At 44.2% G+C, this 22,286-nt stretch overlaps 1 protein-coding gene across 1 annotated transcript in view; it reads left to right on the forward strand.

The window, feature by feature from the left end:
• Positions 1-22,286, forward strand: part of AGBL4 (ATP/GTP binding protein like 4) — a 1,407,981-nt gene that overhangs the window by 1,183,104 nt on the left and 202,591 nt on the right. Inside the window, exon 9 of the mRNA XM_034778118.1 lies at positions 9,502-9,613. Within this exon, the coding sequence (XP_034634009.1) occupies positions 9,502-9,613 (112 nt within the window). The remainder of the gene's footprint in view (positions 1-9,501; positions 9,614-22,286) is intronic.

Here is a 22,286-nt window from a genome sequence, read left to right on the forward strand (position 1 = left end):
CCCAGTCTTATTAATCTCTCCTCATACGACAGCCATTCCATACCCCTAATCATTTTTGTTGCCCATTTCTGAACCTTTTCCAAGTCCAATATATCATTTTTGAGATGGGGTGACCACATCTGCATGCAGTATTCAAGTTGTGGGCGTACCATGGATTTATATAGAGGCAATATGATATTTTCTGTCTTATTATATATCTCTTTCTTAATGTTTCCCAGCATTCTGTTAGCTTTTTTTGACTGCCACTGCACATTGAGTGGATGTTTTCAGAGAACTATCCACAATGACTCCAAGATCTCTTTCTTGAGTGGTAACAGCTAATTTAAACCCCATCATTTTATATGTATAGTTGGGATTATGTTTTCCGATGTGCATTACTTTGCATTTATCAACATTGAATTTCATCTGCCATTTTCTTGCCCAGTCATCCAGTTTTGAGAGATCCTTTGGTAGCTCTTCGCAGTCTGCCTAGGACTTAACTATCTTGAGTTGTTTTGTATCATCTGCAAATTTTGCCACCTCACTGTTTACCCCTTTTTCCAGATCATTTATGAATATGTTAAATAGGATTGGGCCCAGAACAGACCCCTGGGGGAAACCATTATTTACCTCTCTCCATTCTGAAAACTGACCATTTATTCCTACCCTTTGTTTCCTATCTTTTAACCAGTTACCAATCCAAGAGAGAACCTTCCCTCTTATCCCATGACTGCTTACTTTACTTAAGAGGCTTTGGTGAGGGACCTCATCAAAGGCTTTCTGAAAATATAAATACACTATAGCCACTGAATCCCCCTTGTTCACATGCTTGTTGACCCCCTCAAAGAATTCTAGTAGATTGGTGGGGCATGATTTCCCTTTACAAAAACCATGTTGACTATTCCCCAGCAAATTATGTTCATCTATGTGTCTGACAATTTTGTTCTTTACTATAGTTTCAACCAGTTTGCCCAGTACTGAGGTCAGGCTTACAGGCCTGTAACTGCCGGGGTCACCTCTGGATCACTTTTTAAAAATTGGCGTCACATTAGCTATCCTCCAGTCATTTGGTACAGAAGCTGATTGAAATGATAGGTTACAGATGACAGTTATTAGTCCTGCCATTTCACATTTGAGTTCCTTCAGAACTCTTCAGTGAATACCATCTCGTCCTGGTGACTTATTACTGTTTTGTTTATCAATTTGTTTCAAAGCCTCCTTTAATGACACCTCAGTCTGGGACAGTTCCTCAGATTTGTCACCTAAAAAGAATGGCTCAGGTTTAGGAATCTCCCTCACATCCTCAACTGTGAAGACTGATGAAAAGAATTCATTTAGTTTCTCCGCAATGGCCTTTTCATCCTTGACTGCTCCTTTAGCCTCTCGATTGTCCAGTGGCCCCACTGGTTGTTTAGCAGGCTTTCTACTTCTGTTGTACTTTAAAAAAAAAATTGCTATTGCTTTTGGAGTCTTTGGCTAGCTGTTCTTCAAATTCTGTTTTGGCCTTCCTAATTATATTTTTTACACTTCATTTGCCAGAGTTTATGCTCCTTTCTATTTTCTTCATTAAGATTTAACTTCCACCTTTTAAAGGATGCCTTTTTGCCTCTCACTGCTTCTTTTACTTTGTTGTTTAGCCACAGTCGCACTTTTTTGGCTTTCTTACTATGTGTTTTTTTTTTTTTTTTTTTTAATTTGTAGCTGTAGCTGTAACTGCAGCCCAGGACAGGGTCTAAGAGTGGGAGAATTGTAGATTGCCACCCCAGGAAAGGTAAAGGTATGAGGCCAGATCCCTGAGGAAGTGCACTCAGGGCTTCTCTACATGAACAATTAGAACTGTGACTCTACTCCACACTAGCCTGCTATGATCCAACTATTCCTATGCACTCTACTGACGTGCATTAACTGGTCATCGACATGCTTTGAGCTAGTCCAGTTTCAAAGAGGGCTAGATCAAAGCATCCTAATGAACTGTTCTTGCGCATCAGCAGGGTGCACAGGAACCATGGCGGGCTATCATGGGGGAAATTCACACCACAGCTTGTCACAGACTAATGGTTCATTTAGACAATCCCTCAGAGAGAATGGTAGGGGGATAGAGGTCAGCTAGCCCTGTAACCATGGATATAAGCGTCCTAGCAGTGAGTTCTGTTGGATTGTGCAATAGTCTCCCAAAGGAAGTCCCATCACTTGAAAAATTGAAAATCAAACTGAACAAAGCACTGGAGAATAAACTGTAAGGAGCATTCCTGCACTTGTCCCTGGGGACTAGCATCTTTTGCATCTTACTTCTCAGATTTTTTATGAAATCACGGGTCAAGATTTTCCTGTAATGGACCTTGCCGCCAATATTCTGCTTTTGCTACATGCACAGAAATCCTATTGACATCACTGAGAACTCAGTGTCTGTAGGGAGAGTAGAATCTTTGAACGGAGATGTGCTTTGCAGATCGGAGAGGGGAATTCTACCCGTTTTCTCCTGGGTGCACGTGTCTGTGATGCCTGTTACCAGCTATGGGAAATGCATGTGTTTGTCAGAAGAAGAAAATATCCCTTTGTGTTTATTCTTATTTAACACTGTTTACATAGAAAATAGCGAAACAGATCTCTAACCATCATGTACTATTTAAAACTATGTCTCTACACAGTGCAAAGCTCATTCTGCAAACATCTACTCCACCATGTGGCCTTTGGGAGTTAATGCTGTTCTGTGTGTCCACTTGTGTTCTGGCAGGATTATACACTGCAGTGGTGATATTAAATAGCCTTTTGTGAGGGTTTCCAGGATTGTAAAGTACACATGCAAAATGTTGCCAAAAAACCAAAACCAAAACTCACCCTTCTATGGCTGTAGCTGAAACCATAGCTATCTCGCTACCTAATTGCCTTAAAACATGTCGGCCTGAATGAATCTCCTTTTCTGAATAATAGGCAAATGCATAAATCACAACCCCCCCAAGGACCCAAATGGTGAAATGCACACTAATGAAGACCCCAGCTTCTCCAGTGATGGCAGGTGAAAATTTGATTTGTAAAATGTCACGAGTCTAACAGGTTTAAAATGATATTTTCATTATAAGAAGCAAGTATTCAATTTATTTTCCTTGAATTCACTCTCTTGTAGTGCACAGTGACTATTGCAGACTGCAGTCTCCCAGCAGTTCCTACGACTCTTGCCTCGAAGACGAGCAACAATAGAGACCAATTACCCTCGGTCTCAACTCTTTTTATTGCATATGCCTGGGAAAAAAGCATGCTGCATCTCCTCCCCTGCCTCCTACCCGTTTTCAATTTCAGATCCTAACCCTGACCCGTAGTGCCATTTGCGGATTTGAACTTACAGGCTTTGTGTGCGGTATTATCTGCAGATTCACCCGGTACTGATCCAATGAACCAACAAAGCCGAAGGGAAGTGTGTACGGTTCTCTTTGTAATAAATCATATGCCATGAAAAAGGATTTCTTTAACTCCTTTACTCCATTATTCGCCATATCTCACCTTGTGGGAAAAGGTCTGTTAGCGAGAGACTCCGGAGCATAGTAGGTGCAGGGAAGGAAAATGTAGTGTGAGGAAAGGAAGAATCAAAGCAAAGGGAAAGTCGGAGGTCCTGGAGATTTCGGTAACTTGGAGGTTCTTGAAAGGAAAGGCACAATCTGAAAGGAACATAAGCAGCCTTAACGTTTTTATGGCCCAGCATTGGCCACGTCACTAAACCCTTCTCAATTCTAGCAAGAAACTAGAAGCAGTTTGCTAAAGCATGTAGGCAAGGGATATTTCAAACCAGTTTTGGGTGAATCGCAAAATGTTAGGCAATGATCTGAACAGAAACCTCCTAGCAGTTTAGATGCTAGTTTGAGCTTCTTTGCTTTTGTCGAGGTGGGCTGGTAACCTCTTGAAGTCGAGAGAGATGGGGACTGCAAACATTTTCAGTTAGTTTCCATTTCAGTATTGGAACTAATTTGCTTTGATTGGATTTGCACCTCTTTATGGTGGTTTAGTAGCAGAAATGTTTGCCAAAATAGCGAATTTCAGGCGAATATTGGAGAATCTTAATGGAACTCAATTTCTAATTCATAAGCCCAAGTATCTGCAGCAGAACCCTGATTCTGAGAGTTGTGCTCATCCAGTCATGGAACAGAAACATACCATGTCCAGTGTAGCCTAAACCAACACAGTTTGAATTTGCAAGTGTCCGACATTTGAGTGTTTTTAAATTATGTTAATATGGATGATCAACCGCAATTGCTGATTGCTCAGAAAGTTCATAAAGACATAACGGTTGGTTTCCATGGAGGTGAAAGTGGTGTCATAAAAGGAGGTTGGGATTTCCCATTGTGAATGATCAGCAGAATCCGGTGGCCAAGACAGAATGCTGCTTTCCTCCTTTATACACACCAAAACATGCAACCGCCTCCACCTTAATTTGGAATCACTTGCACCAACATCCCAATCCATTTCAGTCTCTAGTTCAAAATTACCCACTTAGGTTTTAAAACCTTTCATCGGTTTGCTCCAACCACCCTCACGGAGCTTGTTTCTCTCTACTTCCTTCACTTCTCCCTTCACTTATCTGAATTTTCCATCCTTCCTGCAGCCTCACTGTTTTTTGAATGCAAGGCAGCTCTCTCAATCCGGTACATCCTTCTGTATTGCTCAGCCCCCGGTCTCATTTCAAAGCTCATCTTCAAATGTAACTTTTCTCCCTCCACTTTTCTCAGTTTCCCTCTCTCTTTAGGGTTGGTTTTGTACTGAATGTTTAGTTTATTTCCTGTACAATATAAACACACCACTGCTGTATAATATATACCACCCACCATCTTGCAATCTTTATGGGCCAGATGGTGGAGCTCTGTGTGACACTGGTGAGTACTCACATGAGTAGTTGGCACTGAAACCAATGGCACTCGTCATAGTACTCACCAGTGGGACTAAAGAATGAAATATCTGGCCCCAAATCTTCAAAGTGTGGTATGGTGTAGTTCTTTTCCCATTGCAGGGTTGGTGTTTTGAAGCAGTGTGGGCTAGTGGATAGAACAATGGTCTAGAACTTGGGAGACCTCAGTTCTATTCCCTGGGTGACCTTCAGCAAGTCACTCAACCTCCTCTGCCTCACTTTCCCTACCTGTACAAAGGGGATAATGATACTAACCTCCTTTGTAAAGTGCTTTGAGATGTGCTGATAAAAGCACTGTATAAGAGGTAGGTGGTGGTATTATTATTATTTCTCAGTTATGCACGGGGTACCTGAGACATCAGTCAACCAGTTAATGAATGGAAGCACCAAGCACTTGGAAACAAATTGGTCTAGGCTGTGGAGAGGAAATTTACAAAGGACTGCAAGATGCAAATGGGAAACTACCCAGTTGAAACTGTTGCAGAGGATATATTGGACACAAGAGAGACTGCGTTACCTGGGAGTAAAAGAGTATCATGAGTGCAGGATCTGTAAAAGAGAGACAAGGCGGGTGAGGTAATATCTTTTATTGGACCAACTTCTGTTGGTGAGAGAGACAAGCTTTTGAGTTTACACAGAGCTCCTCTTCAGGTGTGGGAAACACACTCAGAGTGTTACAGCTAAATACAAGGTAGAACAGATTGTTTAGCATAAGGAGTTAACACATATTTCAAGGGACCATTCAAGGTGAAGTGACCTGTTAACATCTCTCTGATCATTCGGGGAGTGGGAGGGAACCTGGGGCAGAGGAGAGAAATTAATGGATTTATAGATTGTTGAAATAAACCATAATTCCAGTGTCTCTGTTCAGTCGATGATTTTCAGTGTCTAGCAAAGTTATGAATTTAAACTCCCCGTTCACCTTTTTGATGATACTGTGCAGGTTTCCTTTGAAGATGAAGACTAATAGGTCAGATATAGAATCACAGAAGATTAGGGTTGGAAGAGACCTCAGGAGGTCATCTAGTACAACCCCCTGTTCAAACCAGAGTGATCACTTTTTGTGAAGTGTTCACCAGCAGATGATGATGGTGTATTTGTGTCTCATCATTTTTCAGTGTGAGTTCCTTTGATAGTGTAGTGATTAGTTTCACCCACATATTTGTTATTGGGGTATTTAGTGCACTGGATGAGGTACACCCCATTGTGTGATAAGCATGCGGCGGACCCATGGATCTTGAAAGGTTTATTGGTGGGGTGGGGTGGGGTGTTGATCATCGTAGCAGTGGAAATATGTCTACAGGTTTTACATCTGTTGTTCTGGCAGGGTCTGGATCAGTTAAGTTGGTGTGTCCGGGTCTGTGGGGAGCTTGCTTCGATGTTGAGCTTGGTGAGTTTGGGAAGGTTTTTGAAGGCTAAAAGAAGGGTTCAGGAAAGATTTCTTTCAGCACGTGGTCCCCATTGAGTATGGATCTATAAAAGTCATGCAGGATCCTCTCACCATATGCTTTGGCCATGTCCGGTTATGCATGAGTTTTGGGAGACTGTTTTACCTGAAACAATATCAATAATCAAATCTGATGTGCTAAGGAAAACAACTTTGTTTCCGTGGAGATGGCACAAGTGTGCAAGAGATGAATAAAGAAAACACTATGAATGCAAATTAGTCTGTAGGAAAATAAGAAAAAAAGATTTAAAAAAAGATAAAAAGAAAACTGAACACTGCTCCAAAACTGGAAAGACATACTAATGCCCATATCAAAGAGTAAATTAATTGTTGCTTCAATAGAGGTGAGATACAGCGATATCATAGACTGACTAAATTATATTTGGAAATTAGTCTGGGATCATATAAAGTAATGCTAGAAGGATCATCCCAACTGAATAACTTGTCAACATTTGCTTCTAGTTTTTGTTTCTGAAATGTTGGTGCAAAATTCTCACATTTATTTGTTGCATAATATAGATCCTGAAATTCATCATAAAGAATGATTCATAGGAAATTTGCCTTGTGTTGGTTAGTTACAGAAATTATGCATAATTGTTTCTGTTCCCTGGTTGGATGAGTTATGTAACTAACAAATACGGAGCAAACATCAATTTGCAATTCCCGTTTGCACTTAGTTGTTTGGGTTTTTTTGTGCTCTATAGCCTGATCAGATGACCACGGGAAAACGAACAGGGTGGAATCAAAATTTGTTTGCTTTCTGTGATGTTACTACTTTAAAATATGTTTAAATGTAAATGAGCTGGTCTAGTCATGCAGGCGATGCGATTTCTGGCACTGAGCTCCTACAAAAGACGTCCTGTGGAGTCCGCATGCTGTGTCCTAGCGTGGTTTGCCAAACAGCAAGAAAATTCATTGTGAGCATGAAGGTTTCTGAGTTTGCAAAACGAAAAGGCGGTGAGCGTGATTCTGAGCTCTTACCAGTTCTACACCATTTACTTTTCCGTGGCGATACTCCTGATTTATGCCAGTGCCAGTGAGGTCAGAAGCAGGCATTGTGAGAGGAGCTGAGCAGGAATGGGGTTTTCTGTTCTGCAAAAAAATCAAAGATTTTTCTCTCTTTTTTTCGTTCCTCGTGAAATGAAACAAATCTGTTTTGTTTTGCAGAAGAGCGGGCTGCCGAGCTCCCCAGCTGCCAAGGTGACAAAATGGTCAGGTAGCCCAGCCATCCACCTGACCTTTAGGTGGGCAACCTGGGGAACTGGCCAGGCAGGGAACCAGCTACCTGACTTCCTGAGTAACCAGGGGAACTGGCCTCCTGACCAGGGCCGGCTCCGGGCACCAGCTAAGGAAGCAGGTGCTTGGGGCGGCCAATACAAAGGGGTGGCACTCCGTCCGCTATTGGAGCAGCCCGTCCGGGTCTTCGGTGGCGTGTCCCTCAGTCCCTCTCTTCCTCTTTGAACTGCCGCCGAAGAGGAAGAGAGGGAGCGAAGGACCCACCGCCAAACTTCCACAAAAGAATGGAGCGACGCAATTGAGTTGCCACCAAAGAGCCGCCGATCGGCTTTTTTTTTTCCCCCCCTGCTTGGGATGGCAGAAACCCTGGAGCCGGCCCTGCTCCTGACTTCCCAGGTGACCACCTGGGGGCAATCATTCTGCTGCCTTCTCACAAACCCTGCCCTGATGGGGTGCCTGAGAGGTGGGAAGCTGGAGCCAGGAGACCCCACCTGCCAATTGATTGGCTGCTTGCCGGGTCTGTCAAATTTTTTGACAGAATCGATACATTCTTGCAGAACTCTGTTCTGTTGGAAGATTTCTGACCAGTTCCAGTGTTGAGTTTAATTTTGTAGTTTCACATTTTACTCTTCTAAGTTTTGCATTTTGTGTTTCTATCCAAGCCTGTGCTTTGGCTCAGCATTTAGGATGTTGGGTATTGTCCTTTCATTTTTGCCTATTACATGTAAAGTCCTAACTCCTAGATTCTTTAGATTTTTGTTAAACGACATTACTAGAGCAAATCTCTATTGTTTGCATAGGTGTATTTAAAATATTAAGATAGAACAGGCCTTCACACAATAGCTTGGGGATCAACGAAAGCTCTTTACGTCTCAAGAAGCTTTAAGGCTTAGTAGCAAGTTTGATTGTATTGTTTAGTTTTATATATAGGAAAAATTGTATCTTTGCCTGGGGTTGTCTGTTGTTGTTTCTGTTGAGAATCAATGTGATTCCTGCATTGCTGAACCATATCCACTGGTCAGATCTTGCTCTGCCAAGGGGACAATTGTTTGTTGCACTTGATGCCCAAAAGTGGGGTAGATGACACCTAAAGTGGACAGCAGATGTGATCCTTGCCCTGAAGAGTTTACAACCTGTGGGGCTCATTCTGCGTCCCTTCCTTGTGTTCAGAAGTACCTCACTCTGCCAGTAGTCTGGATGACTTTAGAGGGACTTTTTGAGAGGAAGATATAACTCAACCTGAGTAAGGGGGACAGTATCAGACTCGAAATTAGACCACGAAGTACCAAGAGGAATACGCGTCAGCAGGGAAAGAAGAGGAGTCAGATGTAGCATATATGATCTCACATTAATAAGAGTACATGGTTGATCTGCTCAGTAAGGGCTAGTTAATGGCATGATAAAGTAAATAGGATTGGGCTTTCTTTTCGTCCATCCTGATTCCATGAAACACTCAAGCACCCTCTTAATGGCCTTTGACTTCCATGTGCTTAAGGAATTTCCTGAGCCACAGCTTCACTGAGGATGGGCTAGGAGCATAGTGGGTCAGCTTAGGCGCAACCTTACAGACATAGCTGGTACTTGGAAGAACGTGGGAAGACAGTCATGGGCTAGGTGGGCGAATGGACTGTCATTGTTGGTGCTGAAACGTGGTCACATTGGGGAGGTGAAGTGGAAAAGGACAAGGCTGGCTGAAAGGGAGGTTGAGGGAACAATGATATGAGGGGTCAGAAGCTTAAATGTGAGTCACCAAAGGTGCTGCTACAGAAATCCTGCCAACCAGGTCATGACAGGTCACTGCCTGATCTCTCCTACTGCTCTGGAGAGAACTTGCCCTGTTTTTTGTGAGAAGCTGTGCACCAACCAGCAGGACTTCCACCTAGTTCTGTCTGACATGGGTATAAGTTGAAGACCATACTGATGGCTGTTTTGTGTGTTTGTACAGGTGCTCCTTGATGGGGTTTGATTTAAACCGGCACTGGGTGGATCCGTCTCCCTGGGCTCATCCCACACTGCATGGAGTAAAACAGCTCATCGTTCAGATGTACAACAATCCGGTGAGTGGGGACATTGACACTGGAAAAGCATCTTCCCCAAGGGAGAGCATTGCATTGCATAGGCAGAGCCTGCGGGCTGCTGCAGGCAGCGAGCAATTCTGACTTGGACAGAGCCTGTGGCAAACCTTTAAAAAGGGAACCAAGCAAACAACACCTCCGCTGCATGTTGTCAGGGAACATTTTAAGTGTTGTTTGTCATTGGGAACGTTCGAGTGGAGAGAGCAAGTGAAAATAAGTTCAGCGCAGATTATATATGGAATAGTGCTGAATGCAGGGCCCATATTCAATTGAGCAGCTCTCTTGATGTCTTGAACTGGATTCAAAACAGCAGGCCCCTGAAATTGAATTACCAAGTGGTACTGATGTTAATCCAGAGGTCTGGTAGGCGTTGCTATGTAGCGTATGGGCAGGAGGGAAATAATATTTGTAAATATTCCATAAACACACACACAGGCTTGGTCAGAGAAGCCGAGATGTTTGTGAAATGAAATCTCTGCTAATCAGAGGAGATGCATTGCAGGGAATGTAGGGAAGAGGAGGCGGAGGAAGGCAGACAGTTATTGAATGTTTGACATCCAAGTGGAGAAGGATTATTGAACACGCAACAGCAGAAAAACCACTGAACAAAGATGGAGACGGGGTGGGGAAAAAAAGAAAGAAATGATTCTAGGCACACTCTGGGAAATATGAGGGGATTTCATAGACATTGTTTGCTGTGTGAAATTCCAGATATTAATTTGATAATTATGCTTTCCATTTTGTGGATTAGGTGTGCTTCTTTCACATTAAACTGAGGTTTTTGTGTGTGTGTGTGTGTGTGTGTGTGTGTGTACACACAATGGCATGGCTTGGCACCTCACGAGACAGAGGGACTGCTACTCTTGGGTTGTCAATCCTAGTGCTAGCTTCTCCCTCTAACCCCCTGGCTTGCCAGTGCACCCCATGCCCAAAATAGCATCTAACAACAACGTCAGTATAGGAATGGCTTCAGGATAAGCTAGGTAAGTAGCCACGAAGGGGGCCTCAGTTTGTGAAGAAGGGTGGTACCCTGGAGTGGAATTCCACTGCAAGAAGAACTTGTTTAGATGGTGAGCTTTTTGAGGTGGGATCCACCTTTGAATTCTGTGTCTGTGGGGTACCTAGCACAACCAGGTTCTAGCCTGTGATGGGAGTCTCCTCACTGCTACAGCAGCACAAATCAAAAAGAATAATAGTAAAGGAAGAAGCTGGCCAGGCAGGGTCTATTCTCCCTCTCCTTTTTCCACCCCAAAGCACAACCAGACTCTCTTCCAGCCTGATGCAGCGGGCTTGCAAGCTGCATCATCAGAGAAGACTGTTTCTCCCAGGGATAAAGAGGTCCCTGAGTCTAACAGGGAAGCTGGGTGGAGAGAGCTCACTAGATAGTGTCCGTATCAGTTGTGTTACTAGCTGAGGTCAGTAGCAGTAAAATGAAATTGCCTTTGGATAAAAATATTTCTTTAGCTTGGGCCTCATCCTAAGGAGTTCTGACGTCATTCGGGGCTGCCAATACTCAGCACCAGCAGCTCTCAGAGCCAGACTGGCTCTAAATTATACGCGGTGGGACTACTCTTTTCCTGGGGGAGTGCTTTACTGCTAGTCCCTCTGAGCCAGTTAATATTTGCATGAACTGACAATAAGCAAAGGGCTGGGAAGAAGAGAAAGAGGGAAGAGTTGCCTCAGAGGGAAAAAATGAGATCACACGTGGGCCTTTCCACTATAGCATTGATGGATTTTATTGGTACACGTTCAGGCTGATGCCCTCCCCGGGCAGACGACCAGCACAAAGCCTCTGAATCGCTTAGTCTTAAGTATTGCCCAGGTGTAAATTTCACCCTCCCATGCTATGGTGAGGAGCACATGTTAAATGTCTGGCTACCCAGGTGGATAGAAAGACAAAACAGTTCCATGTCTCTTTCCTATTCTTGTCAAATGGTAACTGATCTGGGAATTAACATGTAAGATAGTGTTAACCCTCCTGCTTCCTCTCCTCCTCAATACAACAAAACAAAAAACAGAAGAAAATGAACCGAAATAAAATGCAAAATAAGGTTCACCCCCCCCTCCAAAAAATGCATGAGAAAACTACCCTAATCCCTCCCACTCCACACTCTCTCAAGCATCAAAATATGCCACTTCCAAGATCCGTCATGGGGAACTGCCCATAAGAGATTGGATTGTTTAACGCAAAGGAAGTCCAGCTTAATGTTGCTATCCTGTAACAGCTTGGTGCAGCCCCTTTAGATGTATTCATTTCCTTAAATCATTTAAGGAAAATTAGCTGCCATAACAACATAAAGCAGCTTTTTAAATATTGCAACTTAGGAGGATTTTTCTTCTTCTGCAGTCTGGAAGATAAGCTGTTTCCTTTGAAAAAGTTCACTCTATATGTGGGGGTGAGTGACATGGGAATAAGTGAAGCAGTTTTAGCGCTCTCTCTCTCTCTCTCTCTCTGAGACTTACGTGTACACACACACACACTCACTCTCTTTCTGCCATAGCTACAGTGAATTTGTTATAATACGATCCAAGGTTATCTAACCATTTACTGTAGTTACTTGTAATAGGATGGCCACCTCCAGAGCTATTCCTGGGGGCCTCAGAGACGGCCCTGCAGGTAACTCTCTGCCTCGATTTCCCTCTTCCCAGGCTCTGATTGCCTGCCTGCATTTTCCACCATATCTGATATGGTGGTCTTGCCTGGGGTGCACTCCTGTGACTGGCCATGGCATGATCAGTGAGCCTGCCTCAGTTTCCCCCTTTCTCCTGTAGTTCCCCAATAACTCTGCCTCTGCTTTCCGCACATGAATAGTCCTGTGTGGGGTTAGTTTATTAGAAAAGTCCCACAACCATCATCCAGAATTCCCCAGCACAGTGAAGAAAGTACATTCTTTCAAATCCCAAGAGTCCATTGACACACCAAATACAGCTCTAGCGTCTCTCACCACATCACAGACCTCCAGTACAGTTCTGATGTCTCTCACCATGCCTCACTACAGCCCTTTAGTCAGGGTGCTTCTCTATCATGTTTCCTTCCTAGATATAGTTGTCCCCGGGGACATCAGCAGGCTCACCCTCCTTCATCCCTCTCTGGCTTTGACTCTCTGGTCTGGGGAAGTTTAAAGATGACCCCCACTCACAACTGCCTTTCTACCTCTGAAGGAAAGAGCAGTGAGTTCTCTAATGACCACTGGAGCCTGATTGGGCCCACTGTCATTTAAGGTGCCATCTCTCCTGCTACATTATCGTATAAACATGAACTCTGGCGTCTATGGTTCTCGGCTGCTATTCTGAATATACAAAATATTTTCTTCTAACCCATTTTGAACCCCGGTTAAACATACTATCTTTATGGGGGACTGGATGGCTTAGGAAACTGCAAATGGCTAGGAAGCCTGTAATCTCCAGATCACGTCCTTTGATACAATCACTAGTGACCCTAAATCATTATCATTCAATTACTCCTTAATGGCCTGTGGGAAACGAGAGAACATTCCCAGTTCAGTCTGTGGTGGATGGGTGTCCACACCTCAAAGCCCCAAAACTCTTGCTGAAGAGGCCAAGGACTGAGCAAACTAGCCACACACCTAAGCATCGGGAGAACTACTGAGCATGCGTAAATACTTTGCTGCATCAGGCCAGGGCGCTCTGCACCTTGCAGGATCAAGACCTGAATGGGCTGTGGAGATCCAGCTACCCTCCCACCACCAGCAGTGGTCTCTAAGGCAGTGTTGAGGCATGCAGGCAGGGCAGCCGGCAGGCTACTGCTGCTTCCCCCGTTGTACCTGTTCTGGCTTCGTAACTGCCACTCCAGCCCCTTTCCTGAGGAATCAATCCACACTTTTAAAAATCATCTCAGGTTGCCTGTGGTGCATTAATTCAGCCCTTTCATGCGTCTGCATTTGGATACAGTCTTCAGTTACAGGAGCACAGACGATGTTTTGCCTCATTCAGTGCTCATGATGGATGGTGTTCATTGAATAAGCAGCTATTCGATATTTTGTTTTATCCTCATTGTTCAGCGTGTGGCCCCAGGCTTTATTGCAAACCATTCAGACCCTGCTCTGACGACAGATTTCTTAATTTCCTCCTGAGCTTTTATAGGATGCTCATCACTACGGTAACGGAGAGCTCCACAAACAGATAGGTTGGGATTATTCCCATTTTACAGATTGGGAACTGAAGCACAAAGGGATTAATGTCAAAAGTGTCCAGTCATTTGGGGTGCCCAATTTGAGATGCTTAGTACTGGATTTTGTCATAGTACTTAGCACTATATAACACCTTGTAAATTCAGTGCACAGCTCCTATTCATTTCAGTTGCAGCTGAGAGTGGTCATCTGCAAAATGAGGAACACAAAATTAGGGTATGCCTACATTGCACAAAAACAAGCAAGCAAACAAGCCAACAACCCGTGACCGTGAGTTTCAGAACCTGGGTCAACTGACTTGGTTCATGTGGGCTGTGTTACAGGGCTAAAAATAGCAATGTAGATGTTCCCACTTAGGCTGAAGCCTAGGATCTGAAACCCAGCAAGGGGTTTCCGTCCTGTGGCATCATATTGACACCAACTTGGATTGGAACCTTTCAATCCCTAGCACAGACCTCTGGGACTTGAGCGAAGGGAGTAACTGATAGCAGTAGTAGGTTGTCATCCTCTATGTGGTCCAGCACTAGAGGGCTGCTTTGCCAGTTGGTTTCACAGCCATATGCTGACAGGGTAGGAATGGGGAAACTCATTGGGTTCCATGCTGGGTTCTGGAGAGGAGTATTCTTTAGTGGTCGCAGACCCTGCTGCTCCTGTTTTCCACAAGCTGACCCCATTTGCCCCAGGCCCATCCTGCCCGTCCCTGTTCTGTCTCTGCCTCCCCCCTGGCCACTCCAACCATTTGTCCTCCTCTCGTTTGTAATGGGTTGTTACCCCAGGGGGACAGTCTGGGAGCTGTGGGAACCGCTGCGCCCCTCTAAGACACACAGCTGGGTTGGGAACACAGCCAGCCTCACCCAGGCCCTGTTATCACTCAACACGACAGCCTGTGGCACCCAAACTGGGCTACCTGAGTGTAAACAGCAGACCCCAGCCAGCTTCCAGCTCCCCAGGCATGCACCCCCTTCTGGAGTATAAACCCAAAATGATATAGTCTTGCACTGCACAGGGATCGGTACAGTGTAAGCTCATTAAGATGTCTGCCCCTCCCTCAACGTGGAGAGGAACATGCACACAGTGGTAACCAAGCTGAGATTTTTTTTCCCCCAGACACTTCACTTAAAGGCACACTGGTTTATGTTAAAATATAAAACAAGTTTATTAACTTCAGAAAGATCGATTTTAAGTGATTATAAGGGATAGCAAACAGATCAACGCAGATTACCTCGTAAATAAACAAAAACGCAAGCTAAGCTTCACATACTAGAAGGATAGGATTTGAATGAACAATCTCTCACCCTGACTGATGAGACAAGCAGGCTTGCAGATTGTCAAGACACGTGCTATGCAGCTTCGGCTCCACACCCCCATTCTGAGTCCTTTTCTTTCAGAGCGTCTCTCACGTGTTGAGTTGTGAGGGAGTGAAGAACAGATGAGGTCACTCCCTGCCTTGTATAGCTTTATCATATGGCGGGAACCCTTTCTTCAGTTCCCAGCCCAGTGTGTGGAAAAATACGCCCCCCCCCCAAATGGAGTCCAGAGTCATGTGGGCTGGTCACATGTCCTTGCAGAGTCATAGCAGCCATTACTTATACCTATCTCATAGAACTGGAAGGGACCTCGAAAGGTCATCGAGTCCAGCCCCCTGGCTTCACTAGCAGGATCAAGTACTGATTTTTGCCCCAGATCCCTAAGTGGCCCTCTCAAGGATTGAACTTACAACCCTGGGTTTACCAGGCCAATGACTGGCCGAAACGTCCACAGGAAGGCTCACCAGGTGGGGGATAAGCTTCTCCTAAGGCCTGTTGTTTTCCCTCATGGCCCATTATCCATGAGGGCCGTTCGCAACCAGCTATTTAGACTGGAAGGATCTTGCCTAGTGGGTATCACCCAGGTGTGACTACGTGCGAAATACAGGTACATAGTCAATATTCACAACCTCAGATACAAAAATGATACATGCACCCGAATAGGATAATCATACTCAGCAAATCATAACTTTTCCAATGATACCTCACATGACCCATCTTGTACAAAATGCATCATAATTATGCAATGATCATATCACCACTATGAAGAGTATGAGGTACAGTGTCACACCATTATCCTCACCTAGCAAGTCCCAGTTTCTTCACTTCCAGGCTCTTCATCCCAGTCCAAGTCTTCCCCTCACAGTGGGTCCTGCTGCCTGTCTCTATCTCTGGGCTCCCCATCCCAGTCTTTCTCCCCTCCTGAGATCGTTGACCCATTTTTCTTCTCCAGCCAGGCTCCCCGGGAGTCCTCTTGTGCCACTCCTTGTGCAGCCAGTCCCAAACTCTCCACTTCACATCCTTATCCAGTCACAGTTTCCCTTTTCCTATTCCTCCTTCTTTTCTCCTCCTGGCTTCCAGTCCCAGTCTCCTTAGTATGCAGAAGAGAAGAATGAGGGGGAATTTGATAGCTGCTTTCAACCACCTGAAAGGGGGTTCCAAAGAGGATGGATCTAGACTGTTCTCAGTGGTACCAGATGACAGAACAAGGAGTAATGGTCTCAAGTTGCAGTTGGGGAGGTTTAGGTTGGATATTAGGAAAAACTTTTTCACTAGGAGGGTGGTGAAGCACTGGAATGGATTACCTAGGGAGGTGGTGGAATCTCCTTCCTTAGAGGATTTTAAGGTCAGGCTTGACAAAGCCCTGGCTGGGATGATTTAGTTGGGGATGGCCCTGCTTTGAGCAGGGGGTTGGACTAGATGACCTCCTGAGGTCCCTTCCAACCCTGATATTCTATGATTCCTTGCCAAGCCAGTCTCTGTAGCTGTAGTCTTAGCCTTGCTTTAGACATGCACATTGAAAGAATGCCAAATTCCAGAGACAGTGGTTGTAATTAGACTTTGTTTATAAACAAGTTACTTGTGTTTGACAAATGATTGCAAAGCACCCTCCCCTGCCCCAAGTTTTCCATATGTATTTTTGACATAACGCCTCCAAAAATTACAGCCCTGAATGCTACACAAATACAGTTCGACACCTGCTAGCCAGAGACACTGAAACTAATAACTAGTTATGTGGGAAAAGGTCAGATAGAGATTGGAGACAGTGAGTAAATGTAATATTGCAAAGTGGCCCAGGGAAGGAAGAACAAGGGGATGCTGCAAGTTTCATGTCACTTTTTATGGCTCTGAAAAGATTTTTAGATCCTTTATGAATCATTCTGCACTCAAAGACGAAACATGTTTTTCCAACTTCACTGCCTGTGAGAAAGCTATGTTCACATATATATATATATATGTGTGTGTGTATATTCGTTTGCTACTTGGGCATGAAATCAATTAAACTACAAACGGATAGCTGTTTTGATCTGGCTGGTAATGGGCTAACAGGGTTTTAATGACACACTGAGGCAGGTGACACAAAACCCCTTTGAGACACACAAGAGGTGAGAGTGGCTCTCCAGAGGAAAAGGGATCCAGGGTATGGGCTAGAAGTAGTCAGGCCAGGGGAAAGGGGTGAATTTGGACTTTATAGGGCGTGTGTTTGCAGTGCAGGTTGTAAAAGACTCCCACTCATAGTTCTCTTTGGCTTGATAGATCTCACTTTCTCACTCTGTCTAGCCAAGTTCTTAAACTGTGTCCATCATTAGAGCTGGTGAGACTGGTGCAACCACTGCTGGAATACTGTGTCCAGTTCTGGCACCCACAATTCAAGAAGGATGGTGATAACTGGAGAGGGTTCAGAGAAGAGCCAGAAGAATGATTAAAGGATTAGAAAACGTTCCTTATGGTGATAGACTCAAGGAGGTTGATCTATTTAGCTTAACAAAGAGAATGTTAAGGGGTTACTTGACTAAAGTCTGTAAGTGCCTACACGGGGAACAGATATTTGATAATGGACTCTTCAATCTAGTAGAGAAAGATAAAGATGATCTAATGCAGAGGTGAGCCAGGCTGTTTGGGGATGCACAGACTTCCCTACCCGGCCCTCCATACCGTTTTGCAACCCCAATGTGGCCCTCAGGCCAGAAAGTTTGACCAACCCTGATCTAATGGCTAGATACATTCAGACTGGAAATAAGATATACATTTTTAACTGTGAGAGTAATTAACCATGGGAACAATTGACCAAGGTTTCTGGTGGATTCTCTATCACTAGCCATTTTTTAATCGAGATCGGATGCTTTTCTAAAAGATTTGCTCTAGTGTCAGTTGACTCAGTCCAGCCACCGGGGTTTTATTGCACTGTAGGCATTCCCCAAATGTTCTCTCTTCTCCGTGCCCCACCTCATTCCTCTTTTAGGGTCTGACTACATGGCATCATAACTCTGGGTCCTTAGGACCTATTCTAGTGGACTCAGTGTTTCTAAGCCCATTCTTGAGCATCCCCATTTGCATTGTATACTTGGGTTTACAATTACTGGAGCCGGGTCTCACAACTGTGTTAACATGCCCATACTGCACTATGCAGACCTTCTGGCTTGGGTGTGCTGTTTGAACTGTATCTACAGTATAAAATGATACGGCTGTCACAATGGGACTCGGACTCCCCCCACCCCAGCCGGTGCATTCTAGGACCCAGATCCTGAGTGCTTGCTGACCTGATTCAGAAATCATTTGTGTGGACGACAGGGGGCTTTGGGCTCAAATCTGAGTCTGAGCCTGGGTTTTCAATGCAGTGTAGACACATTCTTATAGATCCTGTTCCTCAGAATTCTACTATCTTCCCCTTTGCAAGACCTTCTCTTTGCTGCTCCAGTTATTTATGGCCCTTTTGGCCACTGACCAGTGTGATTGTTGCTTACCTTTCATGCTCTGACATCCCCTATGCTTCTGATAATGCTTTGGTCACTCATGAGATCTGCTTGGCTTCATTGGGGACAGTTTAATTGTCATTCAAATTCCCTTTCTTCCAGCCTGGCTTCAGGTGACAAAGGGGTTGTCATCAAGGGTTATAGGCCTAATGTTTTGCCCACCCTAAAAGTGGAAGAATATTTTACAGTGGCCTCCTGATCCTGGAAAAATCTGCTGATACAATGTTCAAATTGTGAAAACAACTCTGTGGTGGCCCTATAAAAACAAACCCAGCCTTTCTTGTGCATCATGGACACATGCTCACCCCAGGTCTCGCTAAAACTTTGCAGGGTCGAAATCTGGATCTGTATTTTCCAGCATCACCGGTTATCATAGACTCATAGAATATCAGGGTTGGAAGGGACCTCAAGATGTCATCTAGTCCAACCCCCTGCTCAAAGCAGGGCCATCCCCAACTAAATCATCCCAGGCAGGGCTTTGTCAAGCCTGACCTTAAAATCCTCTAAGGAAGGAGATTCCACCACCTCCCTAGGTAACCCATTCCAGTTCTTCACCACCCTCCTAGTGAAATAGTGTTTCCTAATATCCAACCTAAACCTCCCCCACTGCAACTTGAGACCATTACTCCTTGTTCTGTCAACCTATAAAGGAAAAGATTTATTTGGGGGGCAGGCAGTGTGGTCCAGTGGATAAATGGGTCACTTCATTAGGAGTCAGGTCATCTTTGTTTGAAACCTGCTTTCATATTCTGCAATATGAAGCTATCTATAATGACAACATTGTTTTAATGATCTCCCACCGTCACCCCACTCGGCAGTGCTATGTTCCTCACCAGACAACTCAATAAGAAAAACACAGCTCATCTCCCTGTTGCACATATTGTGCTGGAGTTTGACATAAATTTTCCTTTTGGCAGGTCAGCAAATTGTGTCAGTCTTATAGGCTCCACTTCCACTCGTCTCCTGAAATGATGTTATTAGTATTATCATCGGTGCGATACTGTGCGGCCGACAAATAAAGCATAATAATAGACTTTGCAGGATTTTTGTGTCAAAATTGCACACTTAAGCTTCCTACACTATGAGCCTGCAAGGGCTATTATTGAATCCAACATTTGAATGTCTGAAAGCAATTGTTTTCTGCTCCATATTTCCATCACACACACACACACACAGAGAGAGATTTGCCAAACCCTTATGTATCATAGCAGCAAAGTGGAGAATATTTCATAGCGGAGCTCAAAAACTAATTTGCACTCCTACTCAAACCCTTTTGAATGTTAATAAATGAAGCGGGGGAGGAGGGCGAGTGAAACTGTCCGGGATGAGCCCATCCATTTTGATTTGTTCTCAGCCCCACTGAGGAGCACAAGGAACGTGGACCCTGTTCGTAACTCTGTTCTGTTTGGGATTGTATTTGCAAATGATCAGATATGGGAGCAGTGTAACCAGCGAAGTCACTTTAAGGGTGTTTTTTAAACAAAGGAGCTGTTTGTGTTGGAAGATAAATTAGAGCCACGTGGCCAAATGCTTGGCCCTGGTATGGCTGCGTTGTGCTCGTTCAGTGGTACAAGGTATTAGCTTTGCTATAACACAGACTTACCCAGCCAGTGTGGGGAACACTGTAGCAGTTCTGATAACACCAAGCATCTGGCTCTCTGGTGCAGTAGCTGGAAAAGAGGCGGGCTTGAGGATCACCTCAGCATTCGGGGAGGATCCAGTGGCTGGCATACATGCCACACCTCTGTCTTAGCCATGACTATATGGCTATATATCTGAGCAGCTCTCCACACCCCATGAGAGAGGGAAGGACTATTATGCTAATTCTACAGGTGGAGAATTGAGGCATAGAGAGACTAGTCTCAGGGCACACAAGAAGTTTGCAACAGAACAGGGAATTGAGCTTGGGTCCCTGATTGATATGTTAGCACCTGAACCCCAATATCCTTCTCTCAGGCTCCTTTTTGTGCTGCCTGTAACTTAGACTTAGCTGAACATCTATTGGGTGGTAGGGTAACAACGGGCCTGAGGAGAAGGCTTTGGTAGTTCTGGCTGCTGTCAACTAGGGATGCCGTGTTCCTTTTGGAAAGAAATAGTACATTGGATTAACAGTAGAGCTGGTCAACATTTTTTGTCAAAAGTTTTTTAGTCAAAAAATGTTTTTCCAACCAAAATAGGGTGGGGGGGAACCCTGCAGAAAATATTAGTCAAAATATTTTGGCTTTTGATTGAAAAACTGAAAATTGAAGATTTACCAAACAATGAACCAAACTCAGGCATGTGGCTGGATGCAGGCAGGATGTTCCCCCAGCAAGGCCTTAATATTCTACAAATGCAGCATCATTGTGTGGCTAGGACCGGACCAGCACAACCCACAGCTCCCTCATGAATTCCCTTCCTGCAAAGAGTAGGAATAATTCTTGTGTGATAGGGGCTGTTGCTTTGTGGCCATACATAAGTATGCATAGAAAGATGCAGACCGTGTCCATGGTCATGCTTCCTTGCTCCTCTCCATTATAGAAGTCACAGACGACCCTACAGATCACGTTTTCCACAGCTTGTTACATACAGCCCACTTGCAGCCTGCACTCCTGTTGCTGCATGGTCCATTATTTGGCCCTGTATGTGCGGGGGCCAGTGCAGCCAGAAGAAGGCAGCTGATTAACAGTGCACAGAGTAGCACAGGGAATGGTGCCGCTTGTATCTGATTGAACGTGCAGGGGGCATGTTTTAGGGAGTTAGAATATAGTTACTTGCATTGGAATTTGGCCAGGACACTGAGCAAATAAGACCCCTGCTCTTTTGAAAAGTGCCATCAATTTCCTTAATGACCACAAGTTGTCAGGACCTTAGTCTTACTTCTCATTAGAAAACTCCCCTCTGAGCATTTTAATAAAACAAAACTTCTTTCTGAGTATTTTTGAAACCTGAAAATCTGAGCTTTTAAACTTCAAGGCCCCGGAAACAGCTGAACACAGAAGACCTGGTAGGAATATTACTTTGACTTTGTGTGTGGCTACCCTGCAGTTTTGCATACGTTTTCTTGATAGAGAGCCCAGTTTAAGCTGTTGAATGGGGTCTGTGTCTATAATGTTCCCTAAGAGCTATTATGCGAGAGAGATTGGTTATTTGAATCATGAATCAGTCTCTGGATGGCTGAAAGTTCATATATTTCATGGCTGTTTTTCATGATATATGTGACCTATTCATAGTGTGTTCTAACCCGCATTGGAACAAGACTTAATTTCACTTCTTGTTAAAGCTTTTCTGCTGACTGTCTTCTATTACACTAGTAACCGTTAGAAACCATATCAAAACCCAGAGGACCCCTATATGCAGGACTCCATTGCAAAGGATTCTCAGACAGGAAAACTGTATTAACTTTGTAACTCTTTCAAGCCAGAGTCAAGTTAGCATCAGAGCTTGCCTTTTTCCAGATGGTAGGTATCACCAGTTTCTTAGGATTTGCCTATTATATCCCTAAGATACTGTTAGTAAAATCATATTAAGGGAAACGTGTTAATTAGATGGAAGTTTAATTTTCCTGTTGTTAGCCAATATATCTTAATATAGTGATTTTGCAACATAAAATTTTGCAATAGTTCTAATAATTTTTTATAATAGTTTACTGTATCTTTTTCTATGGCTCCCATCTGACATCTTTTGCAGGAGCACTGACACTTGCAGATTAATAGATTTTAAGACCAGAAGGGACCATTATAAT

Source organism: Trachemys scripta, chromosome 8 (genome assembly GCF_013100865.1).
Source record: "Trachemys scripta elegans isolate TJP31775 chromosome 8, CAS_Tse_1.0, whole genome shotgun sequence".
NCBI lineage: Eukaryota > Metazoa > Chordata > Testudines > Emydidae > Trachemys > Trachemys scripta.